This window comes from Trichogramma pretiosum, unplaced genomic scaffold, assembly GCF_000599845.2.
Source record: "Trichogramma pretiosum strain Unisexual culture from Peru unplaced genomic scaffold, Tpre_2.0 scaffold1, whole genome shotgun sequence".
Classification (NCBI taxonomy): Eukaryota; Metazoa; Arthropoda; class Insecta; order Hymenoptera; family Trichogrammatidae; genus Trichogramma; species Trichogramma pretiosum.
The window spans coordinates 239,653-255,875 of record NW_019641703.1 but is presented as its reverse complement, the minus strand read 5'-3'; the positions used below and the strand labels follow the sequence as shown (position 1 = coordinate 255,875).

Below are 16,223 nucleotides of genomic sequence, written 5' to 3'. Positions count from 1 at the left end.
TGTATAAGTCAATCCTAAAGCCTATCCGCTTCATCTGTTCTTGTGAGTAGAATTGTCTTGAATTATATGGTAGAACCAATTCAATGCACTTGAATGATAAAATATGTTTGAGTAAGAAATGGTCATCCATTTAAAAAAAAATTATAATTGATTGATTTTTTATTAGGAACCTTTGGGTATAACCCTATCTGGCCCCACTGGCATTTTACAATTTACAGAATTATTATACACATATTTACGAATTGCAGTATAAATTAGATATTTACAAGTTACACTATGAGCTTGAGTTTATGTTGCGACTGATTATCAGTATGTGTATTTAGTCCGCTGGTACAGCACGGACATATCACACCAAGACAAGGCCCGCACCCACCCCGGGCAGAGGCAGGCAAGCGCCCGAGAGCGCGAGAGCCGACGCAACAGCGAGACAAGAGGTGGCGGAGCAAAGATCTCATTTAGGGAAGAGTAAGTGTGAGTGAGAGGGAAGAAGGGATTGGAGTAAGGCCCTCCAGTAAGCAGCGCTCCAGCCATTCTGACTTTTCAGTTGATAGCAAATGATTTGAAAGTTGGTAATGAAAGTTTGGTTGAGGATGCATGAGATTAAATGGAAATGGAATATCGTTTATGAGGCGAGAGGATGTGACCGTAAATGACTTAAAAAAAGCAGCTCTGTGCACTGTTTCGTGGTAAAGCCTTGGGGGTCGACGACGTCGGGACGCTCGCTCAAGCTGCTGATCATTGGGAAATGAGAAGCCGGCTGCAAGTGGTGCCGGCGACGCAGTTGAAATGATTTTTTCAGCATACGAGCCCGTTTGAGGCTGATTTCGCGCTGAGCGTGCTCAGTGAGTAACGCATTCGCGTACAGTCGAGGAGAGCAGCGCGCTATGTGGCGACAATTCATACTTCTCCTCGCACTGAAATCAATTGAATACAGGTCGAGGAGCCCTGATTACAGTCGAGGAGAAGTGTGAATTGTCGCCACGTAGCGCGCTGCTCTCCTCGACTGTATGCGATCCCGCAGACTCGAGCCGAGACGACTCGCTCAGCTCGCGTGCGTGTAGCCTGTGCTGTCTGCTACATGTCAAAGTGGCGGGCCGACTAGCGCTGCCTTTAACCTCTCTTTCTTGAATGTAAACATATCTACATGAGATAGAAATGTCATTTTTAAGTCATGTTTGTGTTCGCACCAAACACGATGACTGTAAAAATGAAGCAGTAGAAACTGAATAATGGAAAGAAATGCAGCGTGACCGATGTTATACCGACTCTACTCATCAAGACACTAGGAAAATCAGTGTAATGAGATTCAAGTTGGAACAACTAGTGCTTTATGTAACCCCTCGTTTTTCAGAAAAAACATATCCACACAAGTTGCATATACAGTATGTACACGAGAGCCTAAAACTAGCGGCAAAGTCACAGTTTTTAGTTTAGAGTGCTATAAAGAAATTAAATGGAACATAACAATTATGCATGATATAGTTCTCAAAACGAGCTCTTATGCAGAAAAATTTTTTATACAACAAGGGCTGAGTAGCGGTGTGGATACGTCTCAGCGTGTTTGCAGCGTTGGAGACGCTGTAGTGCCTCGGCCGCTACGCGGCCTCGGCGACTACAGCGCCCCAACGCTGCAAACACACCTCGACTGTATCCACACCGCTACCAGCCCTTGATGTGTAAATAACTATTACGGCAAGTTTGATCAGCAAGTATGAACGCCGCCCCGACACCGACAGCCAACCCAAGACAAGACGATAAGGCGTTATATGGGCCATGCGAGGTATGTCACCGTATATGAAGCGTATGGACGCGTTTGGAGCCGTTGAAGACGCAGGTTTTGGTCGGCTGTCAAGCTTGTGAGCAGGACGTTAAATACCAAGATCTCAGGCTTGAAACAAGAAAAAGAAATCTTAAAATTAAAAGTAAGAAATTTTATTGTATTATTATTTTCAATTGGTTCAAGTGTTTAACGTATGATAATTTACTTTCAGCTTGATTATTATTATAAATTCTATGAACAACATAGATATTACAACATGGATACAACATGGCTTTTTTTTTAAATAAACAAACTTTTCTTTAAATAAACAACTTAAATATAACATTTTCAATTAAATATATGTGAATCAATGTTGATATTTTTTAAAAAGAAGTTTTCGCGTAGATGATAGACTTTGTAGAACATCTCGTATTGAAGTACCATTTCTGCATCGTCCTCCGTCTTTACGAGCGAAGGTTTTTGCTCGAACATTCTCGCATCAAAAAACAGACGTTGCATATTTTTTCCTGTAACAGAAAAAAATTCCAGAATTATTAAATTTGTTCTATTTAATATTTTAATTCATCATCTATATTCATTCATGGACAAAAAACAAATAGATTAAATTAAAAATATTTTTCTGCCGTTGCAAACATTTTTTATCATTCAGAGGTGCAGGTTTTCTAAATTAAATGAAAAGAAAAAATTATTTTAATTGGTTTTGACTTACCAGTAAAATAACCTCTGACGAAAATATGCGGCAGCCCTGTCAGATATTCAGCCGCGGCTTTAAATAGGCTAATGAAGTCCGCCTGGTCTCCATTCCATATTTTCCGACGGGTGTCGATCTTGAACTTCCTTTTTATTAAGCCACTGTAAAGTGGATAAAAATATGTGCCCGAGTACTGAACGGCATGAGTTCAAAGACAATTGCAGATCGTCGCCAACTTAATTTCGCGCATCGGAAATTAACGAAAGTAGATGCGAACATTTTCAATCTCTCTCTCTCTCTCGCTTGTTATGTATACTCTCCTCGAACTGCTTTTGGTTTTTTCCATTTTTTTCTTCACCCATTGTAAGGTGCAAGAAAATCTCTATTGCTTGCTTCATATGGTATACTCTAACGCCTTTTGTTCTCTTTGTTTTTTTTTATTAAGCCACTGTATAGTGGATAAAAATATGTGCCCGAGTACTGAACGGCACGAGTTCAAAGACAATTGCAGATCGTCGCCAACTTAATTTCGCGCATCGGAAATTAACGAAAGTAGATGCGAACATTTTCAATCTCTCTCTCTCTCTCTCTCTCTCTCTCGCTTGTTTGGGTTTTTTTTTTGCTCTCTCTGGCGTGATCGAATGCGTCGTAAAAATGAAATTTGGTTTCCACCAGCTCCTCAGCAGTAAATCCGAAATCTACGGACATTTTTAGTCTATCACTCGGAATCGCAATAATCGTTATGATGCTTTTAAAGCCGCAATATGAAGAATAATACAATTTTTTTCTTTATTTCCTAGGTTCCATATGACTATTATTGTTCTTCGGTTCATAATAAATTCACAGAGAGGAGTGGCTCCGTTTGTGGACTGTACTTTTCTTCTAAAAAAGCATGTGAAGAGCATTTTAGAAGTTAACATAACACAAACGACAAAAATTTAGATTCATGTAGCCGAGTTCAACCTGTAAAAATAATCAACTACAGAAATAACGAGGCTCTTTGCATTATACGCGACTCAAACGAGGAAGAAATATTGGAATGGATAGATATTGAAGATTTAGATGAAGAGAGTATGGAGGAAGTTCCAAAAAATAATGAGGATGATAAGGACGAGTTTCCTGCAATAGGAAATATGAAGGACTGGTTAGAAAGTCCTTGGACTACGGATTTGATCAACGATGACAAAAAAAATTTTAAATATTTATGTTTTTAATTACAAATTTTAAACTAAATTTACTGTTCTCTTTTACAAATGTTTAATAAATGACTTATAATATATGAAATTAAAATATATATGAATTTTATTCTAATTTTTGTTACTTTAGGGGGGGTATCTGCTCAAAATATGACGTCATTTTTAGGGGGGGCAGGTTCGAACTATGACACCTGATGACAAAGGAGGGGGGGGGGGGGTCTAAAACCTGCCTTTTTGGCATGACGTCATTTATGGACGTCGCCTTAACCCATTAACGCCTGAAATGACCATTTTTGGACAACATTTATAGCGATGAATTACACCGACTAAAAATTGTTTAAATAACTTTTCAGATATCATCTCTTACGTAAAATTTAATGTACATTTTGAATCCAGGGTCAGAATTTTTTAAAAATTTATTTAATGAAAAGTTATAAACAATTTTGTAACAAAAACATGAAATTTCGAGAAAAAAATCTCGGTTAACTCAAATTTCAACACGTAAAAAAGGTTCGCTCGTGCGTCTCACGCATATAGATTTGGTCAATGGCTGGTTATCCAGAAATCCAAAAATCGTTTCAAAAATTCGGCAAAAAATCAAGCGAGTTCTTTGGTCAATTTTAAACACTTTTTGTTCCATAACTTTTTCTCGTATAGTTGATGGTTATCAAGTTAAAAATTGTCGAAATCATTTTATGACATACAGGTCTTCAGGAGTCAAATTTATGATCGCCATGTTGAATTTCATAATTATAACTATTTTACAATAAAGTATACATGCCATTGACCAAATCTATATGCGTGAGACGCACGAGCGAACCTTTTTTACGTGTTGAAATTTGAGTTAACCGAGATTTTTTTCTCGAAATTTCATGTTTTTGTTACAAAATTGTTTATAACTTTTTATTAAAGAAATTTTTGAAAATTCTGACCCTGGATTCAAAAAGTACATTAAATTTTACGTAAGAGATGATATCTGAAAAGTATTTTAAACAATTTTTAGTCGGTGTAATTCATCGCTATAAATGTTGTCCAAAAATGGTCATTTCAGGCGTTAAAGGGTTAATAAGCTACTAACCGCATCTAGGTAGCCCAAAAATTTTAGCTCTATATACCTCGAAGCGACCACACGCTCCAACATCAAAGTAGTTCGAATTATTCGAGTTCTATCAACTTTAAATCGATCCGACAACAAAGAAAGAACTCAATCGTGAAAATCAATCGAGAAAATTGCAAATTCCAGAAGCCGCTGCTCGTCAAACGTTCTCCGGTTGTCTATTCTGTACATATAATACTATACGTGTGTATACATCTCGAAGCGTATCTCGCGCACGACGCTCCTGTCCAAAGAGAAAGCCATTTTTGCGAGATACGCTCGTTGTGCGGTTTCGTAAGAAGTGTGGATGGAATTGACAGCTTTTTAAACTGTATAAACTCTCCGGGCGCGCGCGACACTATCTTGTGTATGAACAGCAATTTTGTCGGGTCGCGCGCGTTGAGCTGCGATGCGCTCAGTTTGCTGCTCCGATGTGCCTCTCCTTGTAACAAGTAACACACGTCGTGCACTCTTTTTTTTGCCCTACGAGTTTTGAAACACTTTTGTTTCGCGCGTCTGTGTGTGTCTGTGTATATAGTGTATCGGATGGTGCAGGGATATCGTTTGTGATTCGAGTGTGCGCGCTCGACGCCAATGACAGAGAGAGAGAAAGAGCGAGAAAAAGTGAAAGTTGCAATTGGAAGTAAGTTTTGTAAAATATTATTTATAAATTTTTATATTTAATATTAAAGATTGCGCGTATTTTGGGTAATTTTCTTTTCATTTTGGCTCGCGTGCAGATTAATTAACACGACCTCCATAAATAAGCAAACAATTCGAATTGCCAAAAATCTTATCAAGTTCAATACCGCGCAGCATCTCGTATCCCACGACCACAAAACTCAGATCGAATCTTCGCGATCGATCGGTATGTCTGTGATTTCGACGTTTTCTAAATTCGCTCGGCTCGCGAGATTTTTCGGAGACTCGCGTTTAAAATTCCTCAATCTAGATCGTTCCGTGCGAAAAAAAACGCAAAAAATGCTTTAACGAGCGCGAAAACCAGTACCGGGACTTTCACGGTATCTACGAGTCACAGAGCGCGGCGGGGCCAAGCGCCGCGCGGCACGCGTATAATATTAAGTTAACAATTTTACCATCATCGACTGCGTCTCGTCTGTGTGTGCGTATAATGTACTCGATTTATGAGAGATACGAGCGAGTGTGTGTGTGTATAAGGTAATGTTATACTTCCTGAAGCTGTATCACTTAAAAAGCGACCACTTGACAAGCTCTATCATATACACACGCGAGTGTGTGCGCGTATTTTTTTAGCTAGGCGCGCACAGTTACAGAGTCGCGCGCGCTCGCGTATCGTGTGCGTCCAGCGCCAGCCAGCCCGCGTCGAAAGTGTCCAGCGCGCGCCGAGCCGAGCCAAGCACGCGAGCTAAAAGATATATCTGTCGCAATATAACGTCAAGGTTCTCTCACTCTTTCTTCGCGGAGAGAGAGAGAGAGACGGAGGAGAGCTCGACAGAGAGAGAAAGAGAGAGAGAGAGAGAGACTCCGGGGCCTCTGGGTGTCCCGAGCTATATACAGTGTGTTTACAACAATATACGAGTGCGGGTGCGTATATCATAGCGATACCAAGCAGCTGGAGTCTCGTCCGCGCGAAAATCTCTTCTTTTCTCTATCCTCTTTTTTTTTTTTAATTTTTTTTTATTCTTATAAATAATATCGATCTGCCCAGAAAACATGAGGACACATTCGGTGCGATTATTGGGCGTCACGCTGATGCTGATGTTCGCCAGCCAGTTGGTGAGCTGTAAACCCGTGGCCGAGGAAACGCCGGTCCCAACGGTCGTGGCACTGGACGCGGGCTTGCAGGACGCTTCGCTGAAGGATCTGGCCGGGTCGCCGCAAGTAGCAGAAGATCCACAGGCGCGTACCGGAGGAAGGTTTCAAAATGGAATGGTAAATGTTTTTTCTTTTCTTTTTTACACGATTTTACGTAATTCACGAATCGAGAGAAAATGAAAGTGCATCTGATGATTTGACATTTACATTCGAGCTTTTTAAAAAAACGGAATCGAGTCAATCTGCGGTATATCGCGTACCGCAGAGTGAACTAGAAAACTACATCAGATAATAACAAATCATCGCACGTTTTCATCTATACCATAATTATTATAATATAAAAATTTCAGGGTTAACATTTTTTACCAGATCCAGATAGAATAAAGAATTATGGTTCATCTCAACCCAGATATAACAAAATAAATCTCTAACTTTAATTTTATGCATGCGGCTTCTTAAGCCTATAATTCGTAATAGCACCACAGCAGGAGCAAACGAGCGCAAGGTATCCTTGCCTTGAAGGGAAATTTCGTAATGGACGAATTTTTTTATTCTTATTCTTATTCGCCACAGTCATTGTTCAGGCACGCAGGAATCTACTGTAGCGTAATCGGAGAGGAGTCAAGCTGTACAATGGCATTGCCGAATTGCTGCCGCTGTTTCTTAATTTCTTTCTATAATTGGCGACTGTGTAAGCTGGACACGGCGGCGGAAATTCTCAATCAAGAAACAAAAATTTGCTTTCGATAGACGCAGGTTGTACGGAGTGTGAAAATTAATAATTGACGTTTTGTGTAGGCATGGTTTGATGAAATGGCAGACTCGATAAGGTTCGGCAGAGGGCGATTAGTTAATTCTGTCGCGATAGCACGAAACATCTTAGCCGACCGAATGGAGGTAATTGAATTGTTTGATACAAAGAAAAAAAAACTTCGCCAACAAAAACAAGTGTCGCTTTCGTATTGCTATATTGTTTTTATTTTCTTCTTCTTAATTACTTGTGTTTTGTTTTTGCTCAACTCTTATTATTGTCCTTGTTTTTTTTCTAGCTGTATAAAAAAAAATTCAATCTTCCAAATGGATGCTTGGCAGTGCTTAAAATAAAGAAATGAGGACTGAAACGATCTCACGCGACTCTCAGAAAGGTCGCGTAGAATCGTACCTTATTTTTTTCTTTTTTTTTTTTGACATTCAGTCCTACTTTCTGGCTTTATAATTCTTTCTCTCTCTACTCTACTCTACTTTCAGTGTTATACATTTTGTTACTCTAATAAGTGCATTATACTACTCGCATATCGCTATATTATAATGATCTAATTATCGATATTTTTCTGTCCTTTTTTAAATTGTAGATCATATTGTGAGAGTGCAGCAGCTCGCACGGATATGTCACAGTGATATATATTTTTGTATAGAAAATAAAAATAATGGGTACGTCACACATATAGACTAACATAGAATCGTGATTTGAAAAATATACTGTAACGTAAACTTCGTCATGATAAATTGTTTTCCAAGGCATGTATAGCTCCGAAACACATCGTTTGCATGATAAATTTGTAAAAGTTGCTTTACAATAATCAAAAAAACAAGCTTTTGCCTTGAGTAAAGTTATTACATACGACCATACGTGATTTTGTGCATGGAAGTTTTACTTTTTTTTTATCACATATCTCGACATCTTTACTCGCAATAAAAAGTTTTGCAACGAGCGCTGAATAATTATAAAATCATTTGCTTCTGCTCTCGACCCGTGTGTGTATTGACCTGCTTGTTTGGGGGAATTAATCCGGAGGTGACGGCCGATACATTTAAATATTCTGTTATTCGATCTTCCGATGCAAAACCCACTTTGCAAGGTGTATCACGGGAATAAGCGGTATACCCGTAATCGCGAATTTTCGTAGCGTAATCCACACTCTTCTGCGGCTTATTAATACATAATCCACTAACAAAATTCCATTGAATCACATCATTAAAATTTGAATTGGTGCGGGTCATACGAGAGAGCCTTCAGAGCAAAACTCAAGTTCTCTACGATGTATAATACCGATAAAACATTCAATTCAAATATTTCCTTCGCTCTCCAAGTGCTAATGAATATTTTTAAATACTAATTGAATATGTATATTGTATTATAAAGTGTATAATTGATCCTATATGTACTGTAAAAAACATACCGACAAAATTGTACTATAGTGTAATTAATTTGCGAATCTATATGTATGTACTTCGTTTAATACAATTCTTCTTCTTCTAGTTCTTCAAATATATCATAGTGTGTTTATTAAAATAATTTCTCTCTAATACAGACGCAACCAATGACACATAATTACAGCAAAAACCATTCCCACAAGTTACAGGAATTCATGAGCGAGACGCGCAACAACATCGCCGGGGCCGTCGGCGCGGCCAACGACGCCCTGGCCCGTGGCCGACGAATGCTCCAGTCGTACGAGAGGCTGCCGTTCGCCAACGCCCTGCCCCCGAGGACCCGCGAGACAGTCAGGCTGGAGAACGAGAAAGACCAGGCGATACTCGAGCGACGCAAGAGCGACATCGGCGGTCTGCTCGACAACGTCCTCAAGCCCAAGCCGATCATCGACAATATCCAGGAGGAGGAGAAGTACGGCAACAACGGCGACAGGTTCATTGGCGTGGGCCGAGCGCTAGTCACCGGTGTCGAGGGATTGACCAACATCTTCAATGCCGTGCTCGAAGTGAGTAGATGATGATGATTTTTTTCTTCTTCTGCGGAGCATCATCTGTGTATATTGCGGTTTTGTTTTTTTTATCGCGAGACCTCGGATATATATATTGGAGTCTATGCTAAAAGAATGAAGAAGAAAAAACCGTTGATGTTTGTTAAGACCGATATGTGACGCCAGTGGTGACAAAAAAAATGAGGTTGATTGTAGGTTTTCGTTGATGAGATCACTGACGCACCGCCGCGCCACGCGCACATTGACACTTTTTTTACCTTTACAATTGCGAATAACGCACGCGTCAAGATTGCGACATCTTATTGTGCGTTTTGTTTCTTTTTATTTTCATAACGTCTATTATAAATAGGTGCAAGGTCAGATATTTAATACCTAAGAGTTTTGAATATATACGATTCGTCGACATTTGCTCAATGTGGCGAAACGATAATGCTGCTTTGATTGCGAGTTTAAATTATGCAAGTCCGGTGTGACTTCGCGAAAATAAACTTTTTTTTCTTAATTTCACCTGTAAACCCATATTTTATCATTTGCGTCACAACGCGTTTTCGATTTAAAATTATAAGCGTATAATAAATATGTCTCGTCGGTGGTTTCGGGCAAAATTTTTTGCATTTTACCCAGTTTGTTATTGAGCTCGCACGAACGTCATTGACTGAATTCTTTGTTTTTGTAAAAATTTCAGTTTCCCGTTAAAGCCGCCAAAAATACATCGAGGACCATAACCGAGGCGCTCAATCAAATTGGATCAAGACTGGTTGGTTTGCAGTGATATAGCTAATGACAAAATCAAAAGACAGTTTGGAACGAATTTCTGTTATTTATTATTAATTACATTTTTAGATATTTAATTGTATGGAATTCATGTAAATATAATTACCTATAAGTTATAAGAAACATCGCTGCTAAATTTTTGTGTATAAAGTGTATGTAGAAAAAATCGTAGTTATAATAATATAAACTCGTATTATTTAGAAAGAAATGATTCAATTTCTCAATAATTGACCAACATTTATACATCTGATCTTTCAAAATTCAAAACAAAAACAGCAAGATTGCAAATACTACCACGCGTATTAAAAATATTTTTCTCTCTACGATAATCATCGACGTTATAACAGAAAAGTCATTTACTTATCTATTATAAAGTGTCGGTCGTGTATAGGTAATTTTTCTTCCTCTTCTCTTTCTTTGCGTTGTAGCAATATAATTTGTATGAATTGACAAAGTAGGAATTATACATTGTGATTGACGCGAGCGCCAATGCTTATTATAAATATTTCTTTATTATTCTTCTTTCCTCTCGATCTGTACAATCTATCGTTCGTTATAATGCTAGTTCGCGTGCGCACAAATTGTACACGCGAGTAGCATTAAACTACCTGTTTTGAAGTTGCCATCGATTATCCTTTGCTTATTACATACATTTCTTTTTTTATATTCTATAATACACTATACAATTTGAAAGTTTTATTCGGATTTGATTTTTATGAAAAATTGGCATACAGAAAACAAGTAAAAGCTATATAATTTGTATAACGCATTACAATATAACTTTTTTAAAGTTTTAAATGTGAAAATTACAACCATCGAGATAGACAGTCTTCTATAGAAAAAAAATTGTTACGTTATATACGTTTGCAGCTACTGTACAAATACGAGAATATGCTCTTTTCCAAATTTCATATAAATAATAGTCAACGTGTTATAAAATATACGTTCATATATTTCCATGTTGATAAATACAATCTTCGGGGCACTTCTTGACTAATCACTATCTTTTTATGTCCTCTACAAAGCAGCAGTAATGTCCGGAATTTCTATTAATTTTAGTCCTGTAAAAATATAGTCGTAACGATAAATGCATTATTATACTTCCATCGTCTTAAATTAGGCGTCTTACTCTACGTATATTTTAATATTTATAAAGAAAGCTTTTGTTGCGCACTCAAAGTATTCACTCGGTCTTACAGTTAGAAAAGAAAACCAAACAGCATTTTACGATGAAATCTTTTTACTTTCGGCATTTACATGGCACTAAATCAAAAGATACGAATGATGACAAATTTGTCGCATTGTATAAGCTTTGTAAAGAAATATTTTTGCGAGTGCGCGTGTAATCGTTGCTTTTTTCACACAGTGAGGCAATGAATCGAAGGTAGTGTCAAAAATTTTCGATTAACGATGAAAAAAAAAAGATCGTGTAATGTGTAGTTTATCACAAATATAAATGTTATTATTGCTATTATTTTAATATGTCCACTGCGGCGTATTCACATGAATGAAAATGTCTATACTCGCTTTCGGCTTACAATTGCCATATTGAATACTGTCAAATACCATTACACTCACAGAGATTCATTCACACACATTCACGCATACACATACATCATTCATGTCAAAATTTTTCGTTATCTTTTTTTTTGGCACACTAGATCAAAGATTGTAAGGTGCGTAATTATAAAACAATTTTGAATTTATTTTCTTAACTTACTTACGAATTCGTTTCTTATTTACAAATCTTTGATCGCTTCTACGCATGAACAAATGTATTTAGCAGCTCGTTACCACATAATGAAATGAAAATTGTGCGTTAAAATTAATAATCGTGCGTGCACAAGATGCGAAAAATTATAAAGAAAAATTTTGCGCTCGCCTCGAGTCTCGAATCGTGCCGATTTTTGTCATTGTCTATATAAAGCACTTCACGAATCGCCTCGCATCGTCGAAAGCACAGGTCTGAGAGAGATAAGAGCGAGGATTTTATGGCTACATATAGTACTTTCGTTTTGTTCTAATCATTCATCCGCTTGATCCTCTCGACGTTACATCCGCCGAACGCCGCCGTCATCATCATCATCATCATCAACTTAATCGGTATTCCTCATCCAGAATCGGCAAAGCTTTACCTCGTTTCCTGATGCTCGTCTCTCTCGGAGCTGCAGGGCATACACATACACAGAGAGTCAATTAAACTTACACGTTATAAGCTCGAACATTTAAAAAGGGGGTTTATCAACATTTATCCACGCATCATTAAAAATAATATATGCCACTCGCATGTTTTAAAAACGTATACATGTGCGTTTCTTTTTTTTATGTATGCGTGTAATATCATATTATGTTATGTATCGTGTTTCTGCCCACGCGAGTGGCGTTTAATTATTTTGCTCTCGATAAAAGTGACGAAATAAATAATAATAATAATTCATAATGATAATAATTTAAAAATTAAAACTATAACCGTGAAGATTGTGGATGATGTAAAAAAATCATAGTTATAGAGGCATGATCGTCAAATTTTTGCTTTTTTGCTTTTTATGTCGTCGTTGTGTCGTAGCTTTTGTACGTGTGGGTTGATCGCTTGTGCCTGACCGTGCAGAAGAGTATCATGCTGGCGATGAGGCCGAACAGCTGGACGAAGCCTATGGCCAAGCCGACGCTTCCCACGAAGTGCAGACGCTGCACCAGCCACATCTGTATGGCCGCCGAGCAGCCGTCCTGATACCAGTTGAGCTGGCGATCGTCGTTCTCGTACTGCTTGCCGCAGTAGCGCTCGCGCACCCGGCAGCACGAGTCGGGCACGCGCTCCTCGCGCGGCCATGCCTTGATGTTGTACCAGTCGTTGTACTTGTCGACTCCGCAGCATTGGAACTGGTTTTCGTGTTGGTTTTTTTTTTCGTTTTGCAGCAAGTCGGTCGTCGGCCGGAAGCATGGCGCAGGCAGGGAGAGAGAGAAATAAAGACGGCAATTAGTATACAAGAAATGCATGGATGTGTGTGTGTACGTGTGTGTTCGTGTAAATATTTGAAAAATGTCGATTTTGCTTGTAAGACAAGAACCGCGCGCGATCGATCGCGTCGAGATCCTTTTATAACCGGCGCGCACGTCGAACGTACATAGGCCCGAAAAAGGAGCTGCGCTGCCGGCACGAATAAAAGTGCTCTACGCGATTTCGTGACCGTATACATCGATGTATAAGCTAATACAACCCGCCGAGAGAGAGAGAGAGAGAGAAAAGCGCAAGCTTACTCGCGAAGAAAGCGCGATAACATCTCGCCTGAAAAAAACCTGCAGCAGCCTCGGAACGCTTAGCTCGTGTTCGACGCGCGCCGTAGGAGATTATAATACGGCTGCTGCTGCTACACATATAGGCCGCGCACTGCAGCACTCCGAGTCTCTTGCCGCGAGAGAGAGAGATACCGTTTTCTATGACTTTTTTATCCATCTGACATTGTTGTAATATAGAGAGCACTTGTGGCAATGCCGCGCCGCGCAAACAATGCGCAGCCGCACGCGGCGCGCCATACACGCGTCAATGTGTAACGATATTTTATTATATATAGTTTTATATACCCACAAGTGCATTTAAGAGAAAGCTCGTCCCAAAGCACTACTATATATATAACGACGTAAATGCACACCCGATGGTTCGTAAATTTTTTGCTCTCCGCGCGTGCATATCTCTCGAGTTCGCGCGTTATGTGTATAGAAATATAAATTCAGCAAAATATTTCATATATATTTGCCTTCGTTTAAATATACGAACGAGTGCGCGCACTCGAGTCGAACGTTTTCTATACACTTAAAAAGCTCAGGCAGCGGCCGTAAATATAATTTTATTCGTCGATGCCCTCGCCTGCTCGCTCGTTCGTTTGCTGTCAATTGTGGAATATACGGTGAATGTACACGAGAAAAGTGGTCGCGAGCTTACGGTCGATTGTATGTAATCCCAGAAATTAGCGAAAGTGCCGCTCTCGTGGACGTTTTCGTCGCTGTAGTGCTCTTGAATGCCGTTGTAGAGCTGCTCCTTCATCGTGATGCCCACTTGATCCTTGAAGATGAAGGCCAGCGAGCCGAGCATGAATTCCGCCAAGAATACCAGTATGACGAGACTGAAGTACTGTGTCGACGAACCAAAAAAACAAAAAGAAAAGAAAAGAAAATGAAAAGTGAAAAAGAATTTTTTTGACCATTATTATACTTCGCTGAAGCAAAGCAAAAAGCAAACAAACCGTGATCAGGAGACATCGGGACTGGAACCAGGCGCCGCAGCAGCCGAAGAAGGCGACGAGGAACGTGAGACAGCCGATGGCCAGCACGACGATGTCCGACGAGGCGTACGGGTACTGTGGCACGAGGGTGCCGTAGCCGTGCTCGTACGGATAGTTCAATCGCATCCAGAGGCCGGCGCCGAGCATGCCGCAAGCGCACAACTGCGAGCCAGAAAAAGAGGCAAAAATTAATACAGAAAAAAATGAATTAACGTCAATTACGCCTTGTGCAGAAGGAGATCGAGGACGGCGAAAATTCATCGACATCCGTTCTCCGCTCGAGTTTGTCAATGTCACTCTACGCTGCATCGATGCCATAATAATAACTTTTCTCGCGATCTTATTGGGACAATTAGGGTGAAAAAAGAAAGAAAGAAAAAAGCCATCCATCGACTTTCACGCGGTAAATACGGCACCCAACGCGAAGGTATAACACATACGTACGCGACACACAAAAGTAAGTGTCCATTCATCTTGTGTTCTCCAGGCCGCATTATACACATTCAGCATTCAAAAGCTGTCACCGCGTCGTGACTCGGGATGTGGGATGACCCCCTATAGGACTTAGATCGTTTATCATTTTCCAACCACGCGCATCACATACATAACTGTGCGAAGAGAAAAGAAAGTGTCGATGGGTGCTCTTTACGCACTCCACGTGAGCTCAAATCGCAGCTCATACGCGTTCATTACATCAAAACGATAGGTTCATTCGCGTTCGCGAGCCTCTATCATTTCACCGGATACCGATCCGTGTCCGATGTGTCTTTATAACATAATTTTCCATGCCAGCTGAGCTCGCAGCGCATAGAAAGTCTCCTCATGCGTCTATACGCGTTACGTTTTTTTTTCTTCCGAATTTTCCAAAGCGCCGAGCGAGCCGCTACGAGCAGTGAAAATATATCATTTCGTTGTTAAAGTTCGGATGCTCGAAGCAGCGCCGCACAGTTTATGTAGGTATATATACACGGGCGAGAGAGAGAGGCACTTATGCGCAGGTTTACTTTCTATACAGTCGGCGCGGCGCAGCGCGAGAGGTGAACATAACGTATTATATTTTAAGTGCGATTCGGTGCCGCTTGAATTTCGATACGTTATTGGTAATAATGCAAAGCTTGCAACATGCAAATTTACCGTCTTTTCGCAGGCGCCCTTATGCTCTGCTCCGCACAAAAACATATAATATTTATGTAACTATAATGACTTTACGTAAGCTTTTAACATTTGATACGGATGGTACAGCGATACGTACGTATACACCAGGCTCGTAATTCAGAAGATATTTACTCAACAGGTGGCTGTTATACACGGGTATTATTATATATATTGTTAAAATATAATTCATCCATCCCGTGATTTGTGTATAATTAACAGTATTCGCCAGCGCGCATATATCTTGCCCCAGATGCGCGGCGCCAATTTATTTCTCAAGACTCCGCGCAAAAGCTAATAAACGTTCGAATTCTTACTCTCGCTCGCTCTCGTGTATATATAATATACCTGCCGGGCGTATTTCGAGCGTTCCTCCGTGCATTCAATTAACATCTCGCAACAAACAACAACAGTATTAGCGGAGCAGAAAGTGTACCCATATATACGGGGGAGCTTTTGGGTGTCTATTAAAACGCTGCACGACAAAGTCGTGATTTCGGTGTGCACCGAAAAAAAAATAACGAATAAAATGCGGGCGGGAACTTTGAACGCCGTGTGTTTCGTACAACGCGACGTTGCTCCTACACAGGACTGATATACTTTTATAAATAATAACAGCCTTCGGAGCAAACAGGAGTGACATGTACTACGACTACTTTTATTACCATGCGCTGCGTTGTAACACACAGGCTGAGCGCGTACATAATGCAGCGGATCTATATACGGAATATATG

At 39.8% G+C, this 16,223-nt stretch overlaps 2 protein-coding genes across 7 annotated transcripts in view; one reads left to right on the top strand and one right to left on the bottom strand.

Moving 5' to 3' along the window:
• Positions 1-6,311: 6,311 nt before the first annotated feature.
• LOC106657497 lies at positions 6,312-10,069 on the top strand. Of its 3 annotated transcripts, none has more exons than XM_023462725.1 (4): positions 6,312-6,677; positions 7,359-7,457; positions 8,924-9,280; positions 9,969-10,069. In XM_023462725.1, exons 1-4 carry the CDS (start codon positions 6,459-6,461, stop codon positions 10,053-10,055), a joined length of 762 nt encoding a protein of 253 aa, XP_023318493.1. In that variant the 5' UTR covers positions 6,312-6,458; the 3' UTR covers positions 10,056-10,069. The 3 variants fall into 3 exon arrangements, with proteins under 3 accessions (XP_023318493.1, XP_023318492.1, XP_014234535.1); XM_023462724.1 differs by having other exon boundaries at positions 8,918-9,280; XM_014379049.2 differs by lacking the exon at positions 7,359-7,457 and having other exon boundaries at positions 8,918-9,280.
• A 100-nt stretch (positions 10,070-10,169) lies between these two features.
• LOC106657460 (tetraspanin-9) overlaps positions 10,170-16,223 on the bottom strand; it is a 37,660-nt gene continuing 31,606 nt past the window's right edge. For 2 of the 4 annotated variants that reach the window (XM_014379028.2, XM_014379019.2), the window contains exons 3-6: positions 14,299-14,499; positions 13,998-14,186; positions 12,659-12,937; positions 10,170-12,222 (exon numbers count right to left, since the gene is read on the bottom strand). In XM_014379028.2, coding sequence (XP_014234514.1) covers positions 12,154-12,222; positions 12,659-12,937; positions 13,998-14,186; positions 14,299-14,499 — 738 coding nt within the window. In that variant the 3' untranslated portion in view covers positions 10,170-12,153. Of the gene's footprint in view, positions 12,938-13,997; positions 14,187-14,298; positions 14,500-16,223 lie in introns of all 4 variants that reach the window. The other 2 variants (XR_002763638.1, XM_023462723.1) reach the window with 2 other exon arrangements.